The sequence below is a fragment of the Cebus imitator genome, unplaced genomic scaffold (assembly GCF_001604975.1).
Source record: "Cebus imitator isolate Cc_AM_T3 unplaced genomic scaffold, Cebus_imitator-1.0 Scaffold475, whole genome shotgun sequence".
NCBI classification, from domain to species: domain Eukaryota; kingdom Metazoa; phylum Chordata; class Mammalia; order Primates; family Cebidae; genus Cebus; species Cebus imitator.
In genome coordinates, this window is record NW_016107790.1 from 2,458,608 (window position 1) to 2,484,377 (window position 25,770).

At 40.8% G+C, this 25,770-nt stretch overlaps 1 protein-coding gene across 1 annotated transcript in view; it reads right to left on the minus strand.

Moving 5' to 3' along the window:
• The window catches only part of PCSK2 (proprotein convertase subtilisin/kexin type 2), a 221,293-nt gene that overhangs the window by 59,609 nt on the left and 135,914 nt on the right, over window positions 1-25,770 (minus strand). The window contains exon 5 of the mRNA XM_017512652.2: window positions 8,784-8,860. Within this exon, the coding sequence (XP_017368141.2) occupies window positions 8,784-8,860 (77 nt within the window). The remainder of the gene's footprint in view (window positions 1-8,783; window positions 8,861-25,770) is intronic.

The following is a 25,770-nucleotide window of genomic DNA, read 5'->3' on the forward strand; positions in this document are numbered from 1 at the left end:
CGGGTTCAGCTGCGCTTGCTGTGAAACTCTCAATCCAGAGTTTCTGGTTGCTGTTCTTTTGTGGGGGTGGGACCAGCCAAGCCTGATCGCCTGGCTCCCTGCCTCAGAGCCTTTTTTAAGTTGGTGTTCCAGTCGCCTGTTGAAGAGGCTCCGGGGACTGTTTGTTTTCCCCTGCGGCCACTCTCTGTGCTGGCTTAAACAGCGGCACTGAGGTTTGTGGTGCTTTTTTTTGTTTTTTTCCCCTAGAATCTACTGTCCTGGTTCTCTGCTCAGTCCCCTTTTTGAGCCGGCGTACGGGCGACTTCCCGTGGCTTCAATCGCCAGCCTAGAGGGCCCCCGGACCAGTGTATTATGTACGGAGAACCGCGGCTCCGGGGCGCCGACAAAGCAGCTGCGCTGGGCAAAGCAGCGGCGCTGGCCGAAACAGCCGCGCTGGTGACCGTGGAGCACCTCTGCCCGGGAATTTCCTAGTCTGTGGGCAATAAAAACGCGGCGTCCACTCACCCTCTGCGCTTTCACTGGGAGCTGCAATCCTGAGCTGTTCCTAAACGGCCATCTTGGATCGTCCCTCCCTAATTTGCATTCTGCAGAGAGCCTCTGCCCTTTCTAGATATTTTTCTGATCCTGAAGAGATTAGCTGAGACTCTAGCACCTTTTAAAGGTCAGAACAGGAAACATCTGTCATCTAATGCCTCTAAGAGTGGCCACTTATGAGATTTCATCTACATGAAAAGAATCCTAGTCTCCACAAACCCTTATCTTAACCCAGACACACCTTTCTATTTATTCCAGGTCTTTGGATAATAACTCTTTCAACCAATTGCCAATCAGAAAATCTTTGAATCTACTTATAACCTGGAAGCCCCTGCTTCAAGACATCCTGCCTTTCCAGACCACCCAATGTCTACTTCACATGTACTGATAAATGTCCTATGTCTCCCTAAAACATATAAAGTCAAGCTCTAACTCAACCACCTTGGGCACCTGTTCTCAGGACCGCCTAAGGCTGTGTCATGGGTCATGATCCCTAACTGGCAAAATAAGCTTCTAAATCAATTGCAGAAAAAAAGAAAGAAATCCATCCCCATGTCGTGATCATAAGGATGTTTTTCTTTGTTTTTTCCTAAAAGATTTATATCCATTTAGGTCTTTAATTCTTTATTTATGCTCAATATGTGGCATGGATGCCTGTTTCTCCCCATGTGCATAGTTATCCCGCTTACTGAATACCTTCACTTCATCCTTTCCTCATCATTTTAATTGCTATCTTATTCATATTTGAGGCTTCCTTTTATGTGGCATCTGTTTTTGCACTCTCTATTCTGTTTCTTGATCTTTTTTGTCTCTCTCTGTGCTAACCGTACAATCTCATATTATTATTGTTATGTAATATTTTTGGTATCCAGTTGGCAAATCTTCCCCATCTTGCTGTTGTTCTGTTGTTGAACTTCTACCTCTTCTTCTTTATCTTCATTCTCTTCCTCTTTTTCCTGCTCCTTATTTGTTTTCTTCTATTTTGGCCACTTGTTTCTCCATATCAATTTTAAAATAATTTCATCTAGTTCTACTGAAAAATCTATTGAAACTTTAATTGAAATTGCAACAAATTAATAGATTAATTTGACATGTCTTTATATTGCTCCATCTTCTTATCCATGAACTTAGTATGCCACTCTATTAAGTTAGGACTCCTTTATGTCTTTGGTAAATTTCATAATTTTCTTCTTAATGATCTCGCACATTTTCTTAGATTTATAACTATTTGCTTGGCTATGAAAGGTAGAATAATGTTGAATTAAAGAGATGGTAGAGAGAGCCCACATCTTGATCCCAGACTTAGAGAACATTATCAAAGCTTCACCATGAAGAATCATGTTTTCTCTAGGTTTTCGATAAACAGACTGTTATCTTCAATTTGATAATTATCTCCTCAACTATATCCAGGCTGTATTTTATCAGTATTTGTGCCATGTCCCACCTAACTCCTTCCTACCCTCGGGTCAAATTTAGCCCTTTGTTGAGATTTTATTTTGGCTAGAGTATTTTATCACATTTATTGAGACTTTATTCCACAGGCTGTATTTTTCAGCTGCAATTCATTCTTTTCATGTCCATGCTTTTGTTTTTGCCTATGTTTCCCCCCCATTTACTTTTCTTTAAAATAGATGTTATTCATGCATTTATCACCCTGAACAAACTAAAAATAACTTATTATAAAGTCTTTTTCAAGACTGCTTCGTAGAACCAATTTCATATGGTATAAACTGATATCTTCATTTTTCATTTTTTAGGTTTTTTTTTTCAGATATTTTGGAATTTTGGATTTTAGGATAATTTTGATGTGGAGATTTTTTTCCTCTTTTTTTTTTTTTTAATCTCTTTTCCTTTTCTGGCTACTTTCCTGGCTACTGGTCCTATTGCTGTTTCAACTGGCTCCTTAGTTCTGTTTCTGACAGCCAGCTTCTACCGCAGTGTTTCGGGGATCTGCATTCAGAGATGAGGAGATATGACAGATCAGTCAGCAAGCCAGTGTGCAACTTTGTCAGGTTCATGCACATGAGGCTGTCTTTGCCTTCTGGTCTTCAGTCTCCCTACGTCTATAGATTCTTAGACAACAGAAGACTCATGGTGGCTAGCTGCAGTCTTTTCAGCCGTGGCTTTGAAGAAAGAAGCTCCGGTGTTAGGCATATTAGAACTAAAATGCAGATACTTCCTGGCTAGTTTGGCATCAACCACATTTGCTGGCTAATGTCCAATGAGCTCTACAGGGTAAGATTTTAGGGTTTCAAGAGCCTACTTGATAGAACAGATGAGAAATGAATAGGTCAGACAGAATAGGTTAGAATAGGGGATAGATGAGAATGAGCAAAGGTGCTTCTGGGAAGTCCCTGAGTCTGCTGGCAAGCACCCATTGCTTCCTGGGGAAGTGATCAGGCTCCTCATCTTTCTGAGGCCAGATGCTAGACATTTCAATTTTCCTAATAGATCAACCTTGTCTCATGCATGCAAGGTATCTTTGGCTATAACTCTTTTTTCAATCAGCAGTGCAGAAACACAGGCACTATAATCTTGACAGAAAGTTTAACCTTGAGCTGACTGTTGGCCAGTTTCTGTCAAAAGCTTACATGAGAAAGCAGATGTCTGAGAAAGATGGGCGAATGGCTGAACCATCCATTTACTCCTGTAGCATCAATTCTCCTACTTTTCTTTGCAGTTGATGTTTGACTTAGCTCCTGTAGAAATCTCTCTACTGAATTTCACAACTCTATTGGCTATTGGTTAGAGAGTGCTCACCATGCACCATGCTCCATACCAAGCACTCGATAGCTGTCTCCAATCCCCAGCAGAAGCCTTCAAGGTGGGAGCTTTAGTCCCAGTTTATAGATAAAGGAACTGATTCAGGGATCGCTCATTCCATACCAAGCAATTAATGCAATACTATATTTGTCTACATAATGTGCTGTATTTTTCTCTCTTAAGAAAAGAGTTATTGCCACCTGAGGACTATAAAATATCTCTATGGCATGTACATTAGCTTACAAGGTAGACGTAATTATACCCAAATATAGGTCTTTCTTTTACAATCTTTATAATTTTCTCCACAACTGCTAAGTCTATATTACATCTACTCCTTTTAGCTGAAGGAAAAATTTAAATACTAAATACTTTTCTAATCCAAGTAGGGACCTAGAAATAAAAAAAAAATTAAACTCTGTTGGATTTCACTGTGCTTTGGTTTGGATGTAGAAAGGGTTGGTTAAAAGCAGTAACCTTTGAACTAATATCGACTTATGAGGTAGTCTTGAAGCTCACATTAAAAAGTAGTTAGCTTATGTCTTTGAAAGCAGTTTGCATTTTATTATCCAGGAGGTGGTTTCAGAATTAGTTCATAAAGACATACGGGAAAGATGTTTATCTACTTCAAAACCATTAAGTGTCACCAGGGTAAGGTATTGGTTTACATCAGTGTGAAAATAGCCAATCAGAGAGTGCCATTTTTCTTACACTTTGTTTGTGGCCTGTTGCGTAGGGTTCTTCAGAATGAAATATGACTTTGAATAAGAAAATAAAAGTTAACCACAGAAAACCTTTCTTATTTGAAGGTTTAACTAATGCTATCAATCACATTGGCTCACAAAGAGATAAATGTTCTTCAGCCTCCATTTATTCATCTTCCTTCCCTCCATTTTGGTTACTTGAGTAATAAGTGTCTTCTTTCTGGCTGAATTTACTGTAAACTTTTTGCAGCCAAGAATTGCATCTCACCCAGAATCTCTCACTGTTTAGGGCTTAATAGATAGAGTATGCTGCATCCTCTGACGCTTCATAAATATCGTCAATGGCAGGGATGACATTTCAGTGGTGAACGCCTGTCAAAGAATGCTATGCAAGAGGGATTTTTATAGACAACAGCACAGTAATGGAATACAGATCTGCAATGCATCACCAAACATTGACCTAAAACCAAGCAGGACTGCAAGATTATTGACAAAATGTGGGCTGCAGAGCTTGAGAACAGCAGGCAGCTTGAAAATGGACAGATGTCAAGGCCACTCAGCACCTTGGCATGTTGAAAAGGTATGCCACTCATCCATCAGCCACTCAGTCAATACTTTTGGAGTGCCAGCAAGGAAAAAAATGTGATGCTAAATCCTGATACCTCCCAGCAAATCAATCATATCTGTTTAGCACATTACTGATGCTTATTAAATGTATATTATTTTCTACCTTTTTGCAATTTGAGTTATTATTATTATTATTGGCCAAATGTATTGCTCCTTGCAAGCTAGGAGAAAATTATATTCTTTTTGAAAATTTCTTAGCCATGTTTCAAGTACATCCTTGGAGCTCAGATACTGCGTGTAATTATTAAATGGTTCACAGTAGAATAAACACACTTGCTATGCTTAAACAGGAACAATCCAATAAAAGCAGATCAAGCACAAGACAAGCTATTCTAATATACACATTCCCTAAAAGCAGTACTGCATATGTATGAAGTTTGTTTTCCTAAAGCACCCTTGCCTTGGAGTTTAATAAAGGAAAACAATGAGTAAGTGCAGAGGATATGAGATGATGGTTTAAAGTGTCAGGAAAACCTAGGAGAGATGTATTGCTATTGAACTCAGTCTCTCAACCAAGGGGAGCATTTTACTTGTTTGAGTGTCCCTTCTAGTGCATTTTATTTGCTACTTTCACAGCAGTGAGAATCTTGTGCTGGAGAGCCACTGCCTTTTCCTGTGAAGCAATTGCTCCTGCGTTGTAACTAGGCTTTGTGGCAGTCAGTGTGGCTGGAATAGTTAATAGCAACAAGCCCATTGCTGGCCAGCATGTCAGCCCTCAATGTGGAGTTTTGGCCCCACATTTCTCAATAGCTCCAAGTCTGCTGAACAGAGATGGGGCATCAGATTTGGTGCCTATGCCCGGAAAACACCTGAAGAACCTGTGGGATGACTTGGTGTCTGCACAGTTGGTGAGAGGCTCATGCTGGGTCCTGTGCCAGCCAGGAGCAAGTGCCAGGCTCCAGGCTATGGGGGCTTCTGAGAGTGGCAGCATATCTTGAGTGTAATGAGAGAATGAGCCTCATCTATGCGCCTGGCCCAGTTTCTGACCCAACCACGAAATTCCTTTCTTTCTCCTAGCAACTTGTCCAACCCTTTTATTCCCCACTGCACTTGTGAATCCTTCTTAGAATGCTGCCTTCTGCACCAGCCTCCAAATCCCATGCCAGTTATCCAGACCACCTCTTGAACATATCCTGCACCTCCCCACCAGCCCATTTTGACCAGATTGTATCCTTGCCCTGGGATAGATTTGTTCCCTACTCCCAACTCTACTTATTGCCTTCAGTAAAATCCTAGACCAATGACCCACTGGCATCAAATCCTGCCTCCACTTCTTATTAGCTTTGTGACCTTGCACAAGTTACTTAACCTCTCTGTGCCTTAGTTTCCAGAATAGGGAAAACCATAATACCTATTTTAGAGGGTTAGTATGAGGATTAGTCGAATGAATACATGCAAAACACAGAACAGTGCCTTAAATACAGTAACTGCTCAATGTGTATTAGCTCTCCTTGTGATATTTGAGCCTGGGCTACATTTTTGCACTGTAGTAACTTGGACATCTGTTGCCTTCTTTTATGACATTGCAAGCTCCTTGGAAGCATGCACACCAAAACGAAGAGCTTCATGACACCAAACTGAAGTCCCAGTTCTGCTAGTGCCTCTTTGTATGCCCTACGCTTGTTAAATTCACTTCTTCTTATTAGAAAAAAAAATCAAAGATATACAAAAATGGAGTAAAATCCCACGTACTCATCACAGAACTTTAACAACGATTCACCCGTAACCAATTTTATCTCCCCTATGCTCCAATCATTCTCTTTCCTCCTGCCCTCAAGCCGTAAGTAACATTGAAGAAACTTTCAGGCATAATATCATTTTATCCCAGAGGGTTTTTAAAATAAACATGTCCTACACTCATGGAAGGGACGCTTTATTTAAATTCTCCTCCAGTCAAGCAGGAATCATCTCCAGGACCATGGGGACATGTTGAGCTAAGGATTCCCCAGTGCTGTGGACTTGAGCTTCCCCCCACCCGCCTCCTATAATCATTTACAATGGTAGTTATGTATTGAAAGTTGTTAAGATTTGGGTGGTGGCATCATCCAGCCTTTGTAATAACAAGCCATAGTGGGTGAGGATCTTTGAAGATAACTTTATAATTGAGAAGAACCCATTTACTGGTCAAAGTGGACCCTCTGCCTTAGTCACTGGCTCCCTAAGGCACGAGGATCATGCTCGCCTGAGTCACTATGACTGTGTCTCGGGTAATTGGACACTTGGGAATTCTTACCACTGACAGTGACGAATTTTATTGCCCTAAGCACTAATCAGTCCTAACTGGAGGTTTTTAGTTGGTTTAAAATTATACTTTCGAGAGCAAGTTTGCAAATGAAGTATTTAAGAGAGAAGACATTTCCCTAGTGTTTTTAGTTTTTTTAAGGAGTATTTTTACAGCACATGTCCCAGGAAGATTTGGCTAGGGGAGATTGCGTTGGGGTTCAGAAAATGAGATTGGGGGAAAACCATTCCATTGGTTATGTTTTTGTGCTTACATCAATCAATCAAGGACTAATTTAGTACCTTCTAGCTACAGAAAGACAGCAAGTAGCCAGCACACGTGTCACCATCGGACTTTCTGATATTCGTGTGGACAGTTGGTAATCAATCCCACTGAAGCCAGACCCTCTCATGGCTCTTCTCAGCACTGTGCTCCAGATGGCCATTCCCAATTCTGTTTAAACCCCGGCTTAATGGCATTCATTTAGTAACTTGACATTCTTGTGTCTGAAATGGTTTGTTTGCTAAGGATATGCTAAGATCTAGGGTTAGAAGTCATAGAGGTGAAACATACTTCATGCCAAAAGTTTTCAGACCTTTTTCATACATTCTCATCCTCCAAACACACACCTCCAAGCATTGCCTGTCATTTTCAGGTTGCAGGTGACGTGGATAGAGAATGAATTGTGCTATCCGACATCAGCAATGATGTTTGCAAAATATTAAAAGTTAATTTTATTTTCTTTTTTCTTCTTTTTTGCATTTGTACCCAGAACCTGTGTACCCTGTGTCAACCCCTCATCAGATTGTGGGGTGGGGGAGGTCTCAGATCAACTCACTAATTTTAGAGAAAGAGTCTAAGCTTCCTGTTTACTGAGGCTCTACCCCTGAACATACTCTGGTCATCAAGCTTCCTGTATCAAATAATACAAATGATACTTGCAAAGGATAGTACAAATGTGGATTTGGAAACAATTTGAAGCATGGGGCTGATCTTGGCTTTGACTTGAATTTGAATTGTTTGACCAAGGAAGCCCTTCAACCCTTCTGAGCCTGTTTCCTTATCACTAAACTGAAAATGACAACTTTTGTTTTATCTACTACTTAAAGTGCTATGAGAAAAAAAAAAAACGGATAAAGTGCTCTACACATCATATATTTTTATACAATTAATTGAAGTTCATATGTTTTTATCAGTAACAGGGAAACAGTAGGTTTAAAAATTACAGTATTATTTCATTGAGCAAGCCTCACATCTTTATTTCTTTGTATCTCTTATGTGCAATTAACCATTTAAGCAAAATGTTTACTTGAAGAAAAAAGAGATCACATTTCTATGTTTAGTAGTAAAAACAGGCTGAAGGAAAATTATACTCTTGGATGGACTCTTTGGGTAGTTTGACGTGGTAGGATGTTTGTCCCAAGTAATACTTCAAACCTCTGCCTCTGAAGTATTTGAAAACGTTCAAATACTTCAATAATACTGGTTGTTTTGTTGAAAGGGACTCCGTAAGCTATTAAGAGGTCATAGCAGAAAATATACAGAACGCTTTTAAAAAACACATAGACACAGACCCAAGGGGCAAAAAGCTTGTCTACAGTAGTTTCAACACATAAAGCAAAATCAGCATGTTTTAAATCACCTTGTAATGGGTTGAGAAAGGACTTGTTATTTCTATTTTCTTTTCTGTTTAATGGATTCAAGTGATAAATAATTTCAAGTTTAGCAGAACAAATCAGACAGAAGATTATTCTAGTGGAAGACTGTAATATTAAAAATTCCACTTTAGAGAATGTAGCCACCGAGAAGAAAAATCACAATATAATTTAATGAAGCATGAGGATTATTTTGCTGGTGGTAGCCAAGCTTGAAACAAAACAAAGTAAAATAAAATCCCAAAGTCTAAAGTCAAAGAGACCTCCCAAGGCCCAGTTTACCTGTTAAACCAGTCATCTGTGTATCGAGGGTAAGGATAGGGATCGTTGCTGCTGAAGTCGTAACTTGCTTCGGCATTCTGAAAAACACAATGCAATGCAATCTCATTAGGTCCGTAGAGCCGGAGGCGCAGTAAAGGGAACGTGCTGCAAGACTACACATTTCTGGTCTGCCCTGGAGTGCTGGGTTAATGGGCTGCACTGGGCTAACCCTTGCAAAATTGTGTTGGAGCCAAAGCGTGTCCTTGGAGCTTTCTATCCCCTCTTGATATTCTCTTCCAGGCTTCCCCATTTCATCCTATTTCAAGCCTTCAAGGGGTGACCAAATTTGAGCCCTGTGTTCTCCAGGACTTTCTCCATTTTAAGTTGATGTAACTTTTGTGGGTTAATGGATCTTACCTGGAACCCAGGGCTTAGGGTAAGCTTCCTTGATGATTCCTTGGCCAGATGGCCAGATGTTCTAGTTCTCACATTATAAGTGAGATGGCCTCTAGAGTTTCCATGCTTCATGCAGAAGGCTTACATCCCTCTTCTTCCTTCAGACTGGCATAGGCTGGTTTCCTTTCCCCTTAAGGGTGTGAAACTCCTGCCCAATGCCCTAAAGTTGTCCACAATTGATCTTATTTATTCACTCAACAAACATTGTTAATAGTCCAATATATGTCAGAGACTTTGCTAAGTATGGGAATACAATGGTGGCATCCCTGCCCTCATGTAACTTATAGCCTAATTGGGAGGACAGACATAAATCGAATAATCAAACAAAGAAATATGTTATTGCAAACTTCAATACGTGTCTGTATGAACTCTTATGCCCTACAGCCTATGGTCAAAAGTGTGCTATTCTGTGTATCCAACACCTCCCTTTTCCCATTGAGAATCTTTCTCCACATAAATCAATTATGTCGTCACTTAAACTATCTAAGTAATTCTGCATTTTTTTAAAAATTTAACATTTAGAGGGCCGGGCACGGTGGCTCAAGCCTGTAATCCCAGCACTTTGGGAGGCCGAGGCGGGTGGATCACAAGGTCAAGAGATCGAGACCATCCTGGTCAACATGGTGAAACCCCGTCTCTACTAAAAATACAAAAAATTAGCTGGGCATGGTGGCGCGTGCCTGTAATCCCAGCGACTCAGGAGGCTGAGGCAGGAGAATTGCCTGAACCCAGGAGGCGGAAGTTGCGGTGAGCCGAGATGGCGCCATTGCACTCCAGCCTGGGTAACATGAGTGAAACTCCGTCTCAAAAAAAAAAAAAAAAAAAAAAAAAAATTTAACATTTAGGTCTTTAGTTGGTCTGCCTTTTATTCTGGCCTATGATGGCAGACGGTCCACCATTGTTTAGTGAATAACCCATTCCTTCCCCATTCCCTACTCTGCTTGCCTGGAGATGCTGATCTCTCTGAAGTTCCTCATCTCATTCGCCTCTCTTTTGTTTTTGGGGTCTGAAATGAAGACCCCAGATGGCTTCTTGGTTCACAGTATACATTGGGCCAGGAAACACTGGCTTAGAGGCATATTCCAGCTTTGGCATTTCTTGATTTTATGGGTCCTAAGACATATTTAGGAACTGTGCTTCAGCATAAGGTAACACACTAGTTTTATGACACACTTGAGTTTGTAATGGCATAATGTTTTTAAGAGCAACTCCACTAATTCCATTAATTTTTGTTTTGCTTGTTTAGATGACAAAGGACAGCTAATTACCAGTAGTTGTAATAATCAGATTGTAATGCTAATTTATTTAAACAAATGCTGTACTTGGGCAGGAGTCACCCTGAAATGTGGTCCAGTCATTTGCCTGGAGTCTTAAGCACATCTATCCTTTATTTCTAGCATCTGGGTCTAGCATTTGGGAGGCCGAGGCGGGTGGATCACAAGGTCAAAACACGCGGCTTTTTGAGAGGAGGAAGTCTTCTTGTCTCTACTGGCTGTAATTACTGGCAAGTCGCCAGTTTTCCGACTCCTTCCCCACTTAGACCCCAAATAGCTTTCATTCAGTTTTGAAGTTTAATTCTGTATCTGGCCCACAATGCTTTTCCCTGGGACACCCTCTCAGATTTGGCCTTTCCCCAGTGACTCCCCAAGCAACATCTGGATTTCAGTTCTTTTCAGAGATACTGTCTTGAAATAACAACTTATTTGTCTTCCCAAATGCATTCTCTTCTAATCCCTGAATTTTTTGAGATAAGAGCATTCTTAGGTAGAGTGAGTTAGTGGGATAGGAATATCGAGAGAAACATGAGTTAATACTTTTTCTTCTGGGCTTCAAAACTGAGATTGAATCTTAAGCAGTAGATGTGGAAGAGTATCTGCTCAGTTGCGTTTGTTTCTCTATAGAAAGATTTAAAATTCCCTGAGGTGAGGTGGGCTGGAAATCTAGCAGGAGTGGCCCCTCAGTAGGCCCCTGAGGCTGCCTTTTCCTTCTGAGCTGTGCTCTTGGAGTGGGACGGGGCACGCTGGGATGTCCAGCCTCAGAGAGGCCTAGGACTCAGCTCACGACAGGGGCATGGAGTGGCAGAGCAGAAGTGCCCCTGTGAGGCATCTGAGCTGCAGGCTTGGGGCAGCCCCATCCTGCATTCCCTTGATCCCCAGTGCAGAGCAGGGAGAGGCAGAACATTCTGTGGGAGGTTGAGGTGGGTGAAGACGTGATGCTGAGAACCAGCTGGCCTAGGACATTGTGGTGGTCAGGACAATGAGCATCCAGGGTTTAGGCAGGATCTGGGTGGATTGACCACCGAGGCCAGTGGGAATGGGGTTGCTGCAGAAGCCGGAGTGGACAGATGATGAAAGCTAGCACTGGGCCTGTCTCCCTCTCTGGAAGGCTGTGTGAGTCTTTTGAAGCTTGAGGGCGCTTCTGGACACAGGGAGGGCAGGGTCAAAACCTGAGCTGACTGAGACCACAGTTCTATCAGGCTGGCGGGGGAAATGAAGTCAGCGAGAGAAAACTAGAGAGTGTCTTTCCCTTTGTAGCTGCTGCCTGAGTGACTTTCTTCCCAAATTTTCCACTTGGACTTATCTTTTGAGCTGATAATTATCACTGGGGTCTGTCTGGGTGAGGCTCTTGGCTGTGCTCCTGACTCTGGGAAGATAGTTTGCCCCGACACAGCGGGGGTTGGAAGGAGGACCTGGAGAGTTCTGTGAGCAGAGCTTATAGCTGAGAACCCTCAGAACTCTGTGACCACTTTTATGACAAGAAGAAAGACCGTGTATTGCCTGGGGTCAAATTGGCCTCTGAATGATGAAATGGATGATAACTTAGGAACCCCAATCATTTTGTTGCCTTTGCAATTAATTTTCGATGACTAATGCTTAATTCCTTGGGTAACAGTCTACACTGAACATTAAGGAAGGCAAACAGTTGTTATTCTTGTCTGGCTGTATGTTTTCTGGTTAAAAATCAAACGGTTTCTAGCAAGGAAGAACAATATTTTGCAAGGGTTCTGTTTATGCTTTTACAGCCAAACCGAGTCATTGATTGATTTGAATTACAATGCTGTCTCCCATAAAGTTATTTGTGTACAGGAATAAGTTAAACTGGCCTTGAATGATACTGGAGTTTTCTGTAATTGCGATTAACATGGACATTTGGAGCAGGTGGTGTTTGGTGAATTTAATGTTCTGGTCACTGAGGCTTGCAGATGCTTGCTTTGTTTGGAGTTCTCTAACTTTTCCGAAATCTTTTTATTGATTTTCTTGCTTTGGAAAAGACTAGCTGTTTAGTGAAAATAATTTAATCTCTGATGATTCAGGATCAAGATGATTCAGAGTCATCATTAAGAACTTGAATTATCATTGTACCATCACACCGAAAGTGAGAAGGTTGGGTTGATTCCAAGCTGACCTCAGGGCTTCTCTGGGAGTTATTTCCGGAAGAAACTTCTGATGATGGCTCATTTTCTCTTCTAAAAGTTTAGTGCAAGGGAGGAAAAAACCCATCTCTGGTATTTAATAATTCTAGGGCTTAATTTCTGAATATTTGAATGTGTAATTAGAAAGAAAGATGGGACTTGCTGTTAGCTAGAAAGTTTAATAATTACAACTTGGCACTGTTTGCACTGTGTACTTTTCAAACAGATGGCCTGCACCACGCTAAGAAAGGACAGTCACTTTTTATATTCACAGATTCCACTGGCTTTTTATATATGAGGTGCTGTATTTGCGTGGCTGTCAAAGACGCAGGCCCACAAATGGCACCTTTCAGATTTAGGGCTGGTCTCTCGGAAGGCTGGTGATGGCAGAGGTGGGAGCTCCTGCAGTCAGTGGTGGCTGTTGCCCATGATTTCTATATCCACAGAGAAGCTTCTGAGGCCCCTGAGATTGCACCTGGCCCTGGCACTGCCATCCATACCCCCAAATCTGAAATTTAATGCCTCTGTGATCAATGCACTTCCCTTGCTGGGCCGCCCTAGACAAATATGTCTGCAGGTACCAGCTTGGCATATGGGGAGGAAGAGAGGCATTCAAGTCAAACAGACTTGGTTTTGAAACGAGGCTGTTTTTGACCTTGGAAATTTTCTTATTTTTTAGAAACTGTAGTTTCTTCATCTTCAAAATGTAGGTGGTAAAACTGTTACTACTGGGTTGCTGTGAGGATAAAATGAAAGAAGGATGTAAGCTGGCAAGCAGGTTGCCCCACGCAGTATGCGCAATGCCTCGCCTTTGACTTCTCCTGTTGTGTCCTCTTTCTTTGATCACCTACAGCAAAGGTCACAAAATGTGGTCCACCGGCTAAATCAGTCCACAGCCTGTTTTTGTAAGTAAAGTTGTATTGGGGCACAGCCACATCCATTTGTTTATGAATTGCCTGCTGCTGCTTTTGCACTCTAACAGCAGAAGATAAGTAGTTGTGACAAAAACTCTCAAAGCCTAATGTATTTACCATGTGGCCTTTTATTGGAAAGAGTCTGCCGATCCCTGACCGAAGTCCTAGGCGTCTTGGGCTCCCAGGCTGCCCTCTGATAGCCCACACTATAGCATCTCACTCAGTCTTTGTCTTTCTGGGCAGATCTCTTTGCTCTAAGACATATATGCCCCATACCCCGTTCTCTCCTGGGCTGTAGCTGCTGAATCGGGTATGAACTAGTCTGACTACCTTGTTGGGAGTTTCAAGCTTGATCCTCCTGCATCTCATGCTAGTCAAAGATGGGTTATCAGGCAGATACTGGGCCTCAGCTCACTGGGTACTGATGGAGGCTGAGAAGAGCTTTACACTGTGATGATGAGGAAGTACCACCATGGTTTCTGCCACTGCACTGCCCACCACCGGTCAAGGGCAGCCCCTAGGGGTTACCACCCTGTAGTTCTTCTGTTTTTCCACCTACGAGTGTCTTGTTTGTTTCCAAGGTTAGAACATTGCCCTTGGCAGAGAGTGGCAGGTACTTGCCATAAGAAAGCAAGCTAATGTTATTAATATGGACATCCACTGATGTGGTTGAATAGATATTTTTAGAGTACTGAGCGGCAAACTCTGTGGTCCAACTACAAAATTGTGAAAGTGGTTTCTGTAAACAGGGCTGTAACATACAGTTGTGCAGGTTGTGCATTGCACAGGGGTTCCTGCCCACAGGGAGCAACTAGGGTCTGCATTGGACTTATTTAAGCCATATGCACCACCTCTGTACCCCAAGGTGGGGGAGGCTTTAAAAAAGAATTGTCAGCCCAGAGGGGCTACTTTTTGTTCATTTGTCCACCCATAAGAGGGTCCCTTTTCTAATTTGCCCAGAGAGAGGGTAGGGTGCTGTTTTGCAGTTCACCTGCCAGTAGGGAATGCCATTTTCAATTTCACACAAATGGCACTATATACCTACTAGCATGTCCATGAACCCTGACGAGAAACAAGTCCCTATAGTTGTACTCATATACAAACCCAACCTCAAGGAAATTGCACCACAGAAGACAAGATGTTTCTTGTGAAACAGCAAATAATACAAGACTTGAATAACATCTCAAATAACGGGAGTTATGATTACGAGTACAATGTGGCGTATGATCAACTGCCAATGTAATTCCACAGCTACAGGAACTCAGAACGAGCAACTGCATTGCATTTGTCCTTTTATTTTGCCTTGCTACTTTCCCTGAAGGCATTTAACCAAATAACCCAGCTAGGAGCTGTGTAACAGTATTAGCTGAAATTGCACTGTGCTCATGGACTAATGAAAGAGAAATGAGCTTCTTCAGATAGACTCTCAAACTGCAACCATATTGCCCCAGAACAAAGCTTATCTGGATGGAAACTGAGAAGCAAAATAGCCCAATCCATTAGAGCCTAAAGAATTTTGCTATTGCGCCTACTTGCATCTAATATGGTCATGGCTTCACGTTCCCAACTGTGCCTACTTTGATTTTCTTCAAATAGTTCTCCCACATGCACTGGTTTAACGATAATGTTCAGCTCGCTTTTGACTGAAGCCAACATTAAAGGGATTTATGTCTATATTAAATCTGGCTGTAAACTTAATGAAATTTAACATTTCTCCAGCATTCAAAAAATTTAGGAAAAGATACATAATCAGAAGTTGGTTTGAATCTTTCTTCCATGCTCCAAAGGCTGCCCGGGTCATATATTTTTCCAGTGACACAGTGTTCTCCCATTGTGGATTTAACACTTTTTTCCAATCACTTTCTTATTGCTTCTGGAAATTCTAGCAACTTCTATAATCACTGAAGCACTCTCCAGATAAGAGGAATGATATAATCTAACAGTCAGGCCACACAGGTGTCACCTTTCCCCAACCTGTGTCCTGAGTGGCTGGACTTTTTTCATTTTCTTTTTCGTTTTTTGAGATGGAGTCTTGCTCTATCGCCCAGGCTTGAGTGCAGTGGCATAATCTCAGCTCACTGCAATCTCTGCCCCCAGGGTTCCAGTGATTCTTTTGCCTCCTGAGTAGCTGGGATTATAGCCACCATGTCTGGCTAACTTTTGTATTTTGTATTTTTTATTTTTTAGTAGATACAGGGTTTCACCATGGTAGCCTGGCTGGTCTAGAACTCTTGACCTCAAGTGATCCACCTGTCTGAGCCTCTCAAAGTGCTGGGATTACAGGTGTGAGCCTCTGTGCCTGGTCAGTATTTTCCAGAGCTAAGTAGCTCCATTCTTTGGCCTTCATTGCCACCATTATCAGCAGACTTGGGAGAGGTTCTAAGCACTAAACAGACGAGAAAATAATAACATTAATTCCTAATGGCTAATAGGGTGCCCCAAATTTAAAAAGGTGCCTTTATCTTTTTAAAAGATATTTAAAATCTCATCTTTAATTGATATTTTCCAAAATTCTGTGTGGGAGGAGAGCAGCTGCATTGCAGGAAGGAGTGAACAGTCGTTCTAAGTAACAGCTGAGGCAAACACCTCTGGAGAGCGTCTTTAGAGTTGTCTCTGCCTGTCTGTGTCTTCTTGCTCGACTTGCTATTTTAGAAGGCCAATGAAGCGTGTACTAAGCTAGATGGAGGCTGATTCCCCACATGAATTTTAAGAGCCTCTCTAAAAGCATAAATTTCTGGGGCTGACCTGATATATTAAAAAGAAGCTGCCATTCATTGTAATGAAGCTCTAAGAGCTGGCTCCAAGATAGGCTCTAAAACTTGGGTGGAAAAATTTACATCTTTATTTGCACTAGCCACAACCTCAAACTGAGCGTTTCCTTCAATTACGAATGGGAAGTACAAACCACAATATCGTTGGCAGCTCCTGTGAGCATGTCATCAATTGTATTTTCATTCCACATTAGGGTTGTTGCAGGTATGCTAAAAAGGACCTTTTCAGCACACCCCATCTGCCACTAGATTTCGTTATTTGATGCATTAATAAAGAACATATGTTAGCTTTTCACAAATGTGTAATTTCAATCTTTTGATAACTATGTCAATAAATAGCATTCCTCGGTGCCATAGTCTGCGTGTTGGTGTTCCTTCAAAATTCGTATGTTGAAATGTAATCCCCAGTATTAATGGGTGGGGCCCTTGGGAGGTGATTAGGTCATGAGGGTGGAGCCCTCATGAATGGGATTAGTGCCCTTATAAAAGAGGGGTGAGGGAGCCTGTTAAAACCTTTCCACTATATGAAGAAGTGCAGGAAGGCCTTGCGTATGAGCAATAGGCTTTCACCAGGCACCAAATCTGCTGGCACCTTGGTCTTGGAATGCTGGCTTCCACATTTGCAGCCAATAGATTTCTGTTGTTTATAAATTACTCAGTCTAAGATATTTTGTTATAGTAGCTCAAACAGACTAAAAGACTTGATTACCTTTACCTCTTGTTTATGTATTTAAAATATTATTTTGAGAATGAGGGGACACAGGTGCTTCTGTGCGAGGTTGGTTGGTGTGGAAGTTGGCACAATCCCTTAGAAGAGAAATTTGGCGAGATCTATCAAAACAAAAATGAATGGACTTTTTGACCCAGCAATTCCACCTCTAAGACTCTACCCTAAAGACATACTTGCATATAAATGAAAGATGTATGTTTAAATATATTCATTCCAGCAGCGACTGTAATAGTGAAAGATTAGAAACAACCTAAATCTCCAACACTGGGGATGAATTAAAGAAATTCTGGAGCACTCGTATGATGCAAAACTCTGCAGCTCTGGCAAAGAATGAGATATGAAACTGGCAATGAAATCATTCCCAAGAAATATTGTTAAGCAAAAAAGGCAATGTATAGAATAGAGTGTATAGTGGGCTCCCATTTGCATAGAAGAGAGGGATGGACTTGATGGTAAGTATACACTAGTTCTGGGAAGAAGCACAAGAGTCTTTTTATGGTGCTTTGCCTTGGGAGAGGCGTGGGGTATGGGGTGGAAGGAAGGCTTAGTTTTCACTCCGTTACATTTTGTGTGTGTGTTTTTTTTTTCCATAATGATATCCGGTAACACATATTGAGTGCATATTTTATATAAAGGACTCTTAGATATTTTGTATGCATCAGCTCATCCTTATGATGTCCTTATGTGGTATCATCCCCATCCTATGAGCAGGGAAATGGAGGCACAGAGAGGTTGAATACTTTGCCTCAGGTCACACAGATGATGAGGGGCAGAGCAGGGATTAAGACCAGGCAGTCTGGCTCCAGAGGCCTGTCTTCTAAGTGTGCAATCTTGCTTCTCTGCATCAGAATTATATTTGTCATATTCTACTACATGCATTATTTAAAAGAAAAACAAATACCTGGCAAATAAAAAAGAGTGAGTGCATTTACTTCCTAGAACATCAGTGGATCATTCTGCTTAAATTTAAGTATATAAATTTAGCTAGTAATTTAACCTCCCACAGAGGGCTACACTTCACTAGAGTTCTAGGGTAGTACATGTCTGATTTTTTTAATAGCATGGTTTTATTTAGTGAATTCTCATATCCAAGGTTGATATAATGCCTTTGAGGCTGAAACCAGCAAATATGCCTCCAGTAAGAAAGTTAATTCTCCTGATTTCAACAGCAGGGTTCAACCTGTTTCTTTGTTCTCTGTTGATTATGCTGTTCCTTAAACAAGTAGGATGTTTTTTAAAAAAATAAAAATCATACTCTAAATAAGACAAATGACATTGATGACTGAGTTCCTCAGAATCTGAAATACTTCCTTGTTTTCTAGGGCCTCTTCAACACTGCCCAGTGGCCCCTGGGATTCTGAGTACAGTCTGACAGTCATTGGCTGAGAATGCCGTGAGACGCTTTCCATGTTAAATAACACGGCGCTGCACAGCAGGACTGTGGGTCCTCGCAAAACATCCTGCCATCCTTCTTACTATGCCAGTGACAAAGCTCAGCTAAGTGCTCCTGTGGCTTTAACACCTCCCTATACTTGTTAATCCTTCTTCTTATCTGACCGAGGCAAGCGTCGGCAGGCAGACACTCCCTGCGTCAGTTGCTTACTTTGCATTTATTTTGACAGTCAATTCTACTGATGTCATGGGATATTAGTTATTTTTCTATTTGAAATAGTGATTTGTAGTTTCCCTTTAAAACACATTTGTTATGTTAAAAAGTGAGTCGATTTAAAGAAACATACTAGGTAAATAATGACACCAATAGTAAAAGTTTCAAAGGTGTGTAGAGACTGATGGTTGGTTTGGGAGACACTGGAATAAAGTAATGGTAAAATCTGGGGCTTTGACTCCTCTACTTATTAACAAAGTCAGCCTTAAAAGTGGACGAAGAATTAAGTACTTCTCTGGGGGATTTGAAAGAGTGATGGAAAAGTTGATCTGTCCTTAAATACCCATCCTGCCACTTGTCATTTTGACATTAGGGCTGTAATCCTTTTCATTCTAAAGACCATTGGCTTCAAACATTTCCAGTCATTCATGCATTCAGCCAATCACTTATTTTCTTCATTGAACAAATTGATTGACTACCAACTATTTGCCCCCATTGTACAATACCAAGTTGCTATTGCAGAGGAAGATGCCCTTAGCTGGGGTATCTCATTAGCCTTCATGAGCTAATATATTATTATGAAATTTTAAATAGCACCTTTAGTTATCAGCTAACAGTGGTTCCTAACTCAAGCTGCACAAGAGAATCACCTGGAGAGCTTTTAGAAATACAAATACTTGAGCAATTCCTAGATTCTGATTTAATTGATCTGAGGTAGTGCTTAGACATCAGTAGTTTAAAAAAAACCAACAAAATCAACAAAACCTCTTTAGGTAGTTCTGAGGTATAGTCCAGATCGAGAACTACTGAGCTAACATCTTTGTTAATACCTCATATTCTAGCCCTCTTGTGGCTTAAAGTGTGGTCTGTGTACCAGCAGCACTGACATTACCTGAGAACTTTTTAGAAATGCAGAATCTCAAGTCCCAGCTCAGACTGACTGAACCTGCATTTTTTTTTGTTTGTTTTTTTGAGACAGGGTCTCTCTCTGTTACCCAGGCTGGAGTGCAGTGGCATGATCACACCTCACTGCAGCTTCCAACTCCTGGGCTCAAGTGATCTTCCCTCCTTAGCCTCCTGAGTAGCTGAGACTACAGGTGTGTGCCATCATGCCTGGTTAATTAAAAAAAATTGTTAAGACAGAGTTTCACTGTGTTGCCCAGGCTGGTCTTGAACTTCTGGCCTCAAGAGACCCTCCTTCCTTGGCCTCCCAAAGTGTTGGGATTACAGGCATGAGACACTGCACCCAGCCCACACTGATTCTTTTATTTGTGAAAGGGTGACAGGTTTGCCTTTGGTTCCCTGCTTCTCCTTTCTGTATCCATAGCCTCCCTGTTATAATCTTTTCTTGCGTTCTCTCTTTCCCTTCCACCTAAACTCTTCCAAGGGAAGAAATTGATTTTGATAAACCATTCACATCTTGGCAGAAATACATTCAGACATTGCCTTTCCCAATATTAACTGCTTTAACAGAAGTGAATGGACATTGAAACAAGTTAGTTCAATCTCTAATAGTAAAGATTGAAGGGTGTTAATTTTGGGAGCGTCAAGAACTTCTTGGCATGTCTCAGACCAAAGTTCTTTCTATGGAAAAACTCAGCTCTGAGAACAGAGTCGTCACAGTGGATTTCTTTGGTTTTGAAGGAGAAGTCGAATGAGCCAATGAAAACAAAAGAAAGCAAGAAAACATGTGTGACTACTAAGCATCATATTATTGAATTTTTGTGCTTCTGGTAGTTGAGGGCTGCTGGAGGGATTGATTCTGCAAGAAAGAAGAGTAAAAGTTCAGAGTGGAGGGTTTCCTGCTGTTAAACAAACTTCGATGAATAGTAAGGTCTGAATTATTTTTGACCCTGTTGCTTAAAGCTTCTGTCAAATTGGGTGTATTTAAAAATTAAAATTAAAAAAATACACCCTATTATAGACAAAGTCAATGCCAAGCTGAGTTAAACTTTTAAAAAATATTTTTATATTTCAACACATACTTATTTTTATACCCTAAGTTTTTCCTGGAAAGAAACAATATATATTTTCTAGATTCTAACAAATGATACAGATAAATTAAAGTTAACAGTGTTGTAAGGCGTAATTTGGATTTAGTGAAAATGGAGATGCACGTGGGTAACTCTGAGTGTGCTTTGATTCTGCGCTCAAGTCTTTACTTGGCCTCATTGTCCAAATTTGACCTGAGTATCCATAGATACTGCTTGAAGCAGATCCAAATTCATGACCCATTCTACTTAGGCAACTGCCCTAGAACTGGCTGATTCTCCCAGCCTTGTTCCAGCCTGCTTGGATTTCTCCCATTTCCTAGTGGCCTTCACTGCTGAGGCCTCTCTGTGCCCCCTATGATGACAAAATTGACCTTGACTCAGCCTGGGCAACATGGCAAGACCCCATGTCTACAAAAAATATTTAAAAAATTTAACCAGACATGGTGGTACGCACCTGTAGTCCCAGCTACCCAGGAGGCTGAGGTGGGAGGATCTCTTGAGCCTGCGAGTTGAGGCTGCAGCAAGCTATGATTGTGCAATTATATGCTCCTAGCTTGGGCAACACAGTGAGACCCTGTTTCAAAAAGAAAAAAAAAAGTTGACCTTGAGTAAGCTTCTTGTAAAAGCAGCCCCAGCAGTGCTGTGAGCCATCATCACTTAATTCCCTATCACATCAGGAGAGGGTGATGTGGAAACAGTGGCTAACTTGAAGTTGAAGGAAATAGAAAAGACATGGGTTTAGGAAAGGCAATGGAATGTAGCCTTGATATCTTAATAAGAGGTTAAGGCGAGTGATCACACAGGGATGCCCTCCAGAACCCAGGACAGGAGGAGAGCAGCCTGCAGGTGGGCTTACAACAGCTGCAGTTATGGACTTGCCCAGAGAGAAGGCTGAAGGTTGAAGGGGCCAGGACTAGCTGGCTCACAGGGCAATTCAAGCCTGATTCTTGCAGTTCCACAAAGACTGGTATGCTGTCAAGGCTCTACAATAGCAACTGTGTAAATCAGCTCAAGGAGAGCAGTGCTGGAAAAGGAACCAGAAGATAATGTAGCAGCCAGAGTCTAAATTTGTGTTGTCAAGGTGACGTGGTACAAGTCAATTTGTGTTTTCCTCTCCTTTAACCGGGTGTTCTCTGATGTTGTAGTCAGTGCTCAAAGCTTCTCCACCCTTGCCTCCTCTATGAGTGTTCTGCTGGCCTTTGAATGGCTGGCGAGGTCAAGCCACTGTCTTGGATTCCAGATGTCCTGAGAGAGATGGAGACACTAGTTTATAGCCCTCCCCCTGAGACTGATTACACAACTTCAGTATCACCTGCTTCTCCTTTTCCAGCTCTAAAAATAGCAAAGATGAGTCCACTGATAGCTGAGTCACCTCATCGAAAGGGTTGTTGTGTCCAAATATCATTGATTAGAAACTTTGTCTTAAACACATCTTAGATGACGTTTTTTTCCTCCTGTCAAAAGGTGAGGTGTATGAGCACTAAATATTGTATCGGGGTCTGTTGCTATGATACGCACACATATAGGTTTTATGTATAAATTATAAATGTGTGTAATTTAGTACAAATTAATTTTATGTGAGCCCCACAGCAGTTTTGAGAATTAAATATTATAACCCCATTCTACAGATAAGAAAACTGAGGCTCCATGAGAATATGTAATTTGTTCAATGTTTTCCAGCTAGAAGTGGTTGAGTGCAAAAAATGTGATCTTCTGACTTAGAATGCATTCTCTTCTCTCTGTACTGCAGCCCACTTTTATGATGAAAAGTAAAGAAAAAAATGTACAAGACTGTGAACACCTTTCTCATCCCAGCACACTCAGCACTGAGTGAGAACATTACGACCTAAGATGTATTAAATGATACCAGACCAGGACTATCATCATGAAAGGTGGACTCAGAGACTTGGGTTTCTGACTCATTTTCGCATCCATAATAAACCAAGCCCCAAAACTTGCCAGCAATCTTCTTGCTGATTTGTTTTTTCTTGTAACAGTTAATCTTTGCTTTGATGATTCTTTTTAGGATAACATGGCTAAGAGGAGAAGATGGAAATAGTGTCATGACCTTGGGAGATAAGCAGAAAGGAAGCACAGGCACTTTGTAAATATCTCGGTGTTTATAGCTGGGGGAAGAAAAGGTAGTTTGAATCTTACCTCTGAACAAGACCAATTTTATGTTCCTAGCTAATGCGAAATGTGACATAAAATGGACTGATCCCCAACTGTTCTGGAGAAAGATTAAGTGCACTTCTGGTTCCTTTCACAGCTATTCATCATTTTAATTGGTTTTGAAGCCAAAAAACTTTGACAGCATTTGGGATGGGAATCCAACTTCATAATTCATAAACTATGGAAAAGTGATGATAGCCTTCATTTGGAAGCTGGGCACATACCTTATTAAGTTGCTACAAGATGAAACACCAAAATCCACATTAATCACACAATTTCTTTTTGCACAGAGGTTCCAGCAGGTGAATTCTGGGACACTGGCTTCTTGGGAAGGAAATACTCTGCCCTAGACCTTTTGGAGATGACACCCTGACCCATGGTGCTCCTTGCCATTCCTGCTGCCACCATCATTCTTGGCATTTTCAAGAACCAGGAAGAGAGCTCATCCAACCCCTGTGCCTCTCTGTTCCATGTCCTCTCCTCACATGACACTCTGCTGTGAGTAGATGATGTCCCTCGCTTTTCCATCCCCTCCAGTTTACTCCAAGTGGTTCAAGGATATGTGCTGGGTTTTTAACTTGCTAGCACTTGCGCAAAGCAGACTCTCAACAAATGTATCAGATAAACAAATACGCAAATCTCAAGAATTGGCTAAGTTGTTTTGTTGATGTCACTATCATTTGACATTATAAGAGTTGTCAGGTAGAGCTCACTTACGCTGTGTACATTAAAAAAATTATTATTATCATTTTGTTGTTATTATAGACAAAACTATAGGTACAGAAAACAGATCCAGGGTCTTGCTATGTTGCCCAGGCTGGACTCAAATTTCTGGGTTCAGATGATCCTCCTGCCTCTGCCTCCTGAGTTGTTGGGACTACAGACACATATCACTACGCCCAGCTAACAAAATTATAAAAATAAAATTGTTTGCCTTTGGAATTTGGCAGAGAAACACAAGAATGCTTCCAAGAGTTTCCAAACCTTCAAATATTTGCTTTCCATTACCGTACTTACACTTTTTTACATTAAATGTTGATATTTCAAGCCTCCTTTTTTAGTGTGCCAGTGCCATACTACTTTTATTTATACCACATTTAGGTATGGAGGTGTTGTAAGCAGCATTATTTACACATTTTAATTGGATTTTGTTATTTTAGAAAAAAAAGTGGAAAATGGAAATGAAATAAACTGACCCTAGAAATAAAAAATAGAGGACTCATAAATTTAATACAATTGAAACAAGAGAGAAATCATTAAATGTCCTTTGAACAGAAAATCTCTGGTCCTAACAGAATACTTATTGGATTTAACTCAACTGTGCTTGGTAGTGATTGAGAAAAAGAAAAAAATTGAAAAATATTCACCTTTTTGAGGTTAAATGATTAAAAGTTATGTCTAAGAGTTGAAGTACAATAGGGATTATATAATTATGATAATTTTAACTTTTCTTTAGCTTTCTGAGAGCATAATCTTACGTTATAAATGCAGATTTATTGTTCAAATTTGGGAACTGCATATATTTTCCAAAAAATCAAATGGAAAAATACTCAGAATTTCATTTAAATTTATTTCATTCAGTTAAAAATCTCGAGGTATACTTGCTTATAAATCTTTATGAAACTCTTAAGATACAAACATTGATGGAAAAAGGAAAAGAAATGAAGTATCTGAGCTTCGCTTGACACGGGACCTAAAATAAAAATGGGCAAGTTATGATCTTGTCTCACTGGACTGAAGACATCAGTGTTCACAGCCTGAGTCCTTATCTGATTCTGGGGACAGAGCTGGGAGGAACAGCTACACAAGGTCTATCACAGCCCATTCACTCACAGACTGAGGCTATTCAAGTGAGAATGATATTCACAGAGTAAAGCATCCTCAACTGCAGGACAACTGCACAGTTTCTAGACTCCATGACTCTGAGGACTGTCACATTTTCTAGACACTAAATAGCAGTTGGTGTACCATACAGCCCCTCAATCCCGAGACAATGGAAATCTAAATTCTATACAAAAACCTATATGTGAAGGTATGTAATGATTTTATTTATAATTGTCCAAACTGAAAGTTATCCAAATGTTCCCAGACTGGGAATAGATAAACACATTGTGGTACATCACATAATGGAATACTATGCAACAATAAAAAGGAACATGCTATTGATGTACGCAACCACATGGATAAATCATGAATGCTTGAAAAAGCCAGACTTGAAGGCTGTATACTATATGATTCCATTTGTATAACATTCTAGAAGAGATAAAACTATAGGAATAAAAAGCAGATAGGAAGAGGGGCAGCAGGAGAAAATTTTTTTGGGTGATGGGAATGTTCTGCTTCTTGACTGTATGAACTTTTGTCAAAACTCATGGAACAGTGCACCAAAAGGAATAAATTTTACTTCCTGTAAGTAAAAGTTAACATGAACAAACAGCAACTGGCTTTTGGACTAGAGTAATTTTATGTGATAATAAAGCAGTCTTCTCCTGGTAGAGAATTGCAGATTATTTCTAATCATAGCTTTGGAATGCACTAACTTTTCTTTCAAGCCTTTTTAGGAGGTCTATTCTAAAGAACTGTTTTCTTCCCAAAATTGACTAAAATGACCACTGGGTGGGTCATGAGTTCTCCCCGACTTGGTAGGCAAGATGCTGAGTGCTTTTCCTCTTTGGTCATTTCATCACAGGACCAGGCATCGTTTCCTTCAGGGCCATATTCTCTCAGGTTCAGAAAGAGTTTAACTCCATTCAAGGAAAAAAATAATATTTTGGGGGATATAGCCTAACTGTGTTAGTTGAAAAGTGTCCTATTTCCTGAAGGATGAGCTACATGAAATGGGGGATATTTGGAAATCCTCAATTAGGATGGTCCTTTCTTTCTTTCTCCCTTTTTTTCTCTTTCCCTCCCTGCCTCCCTCCCTCCCTCCCTCTTTCTTTCTTTCTTTCCTCTT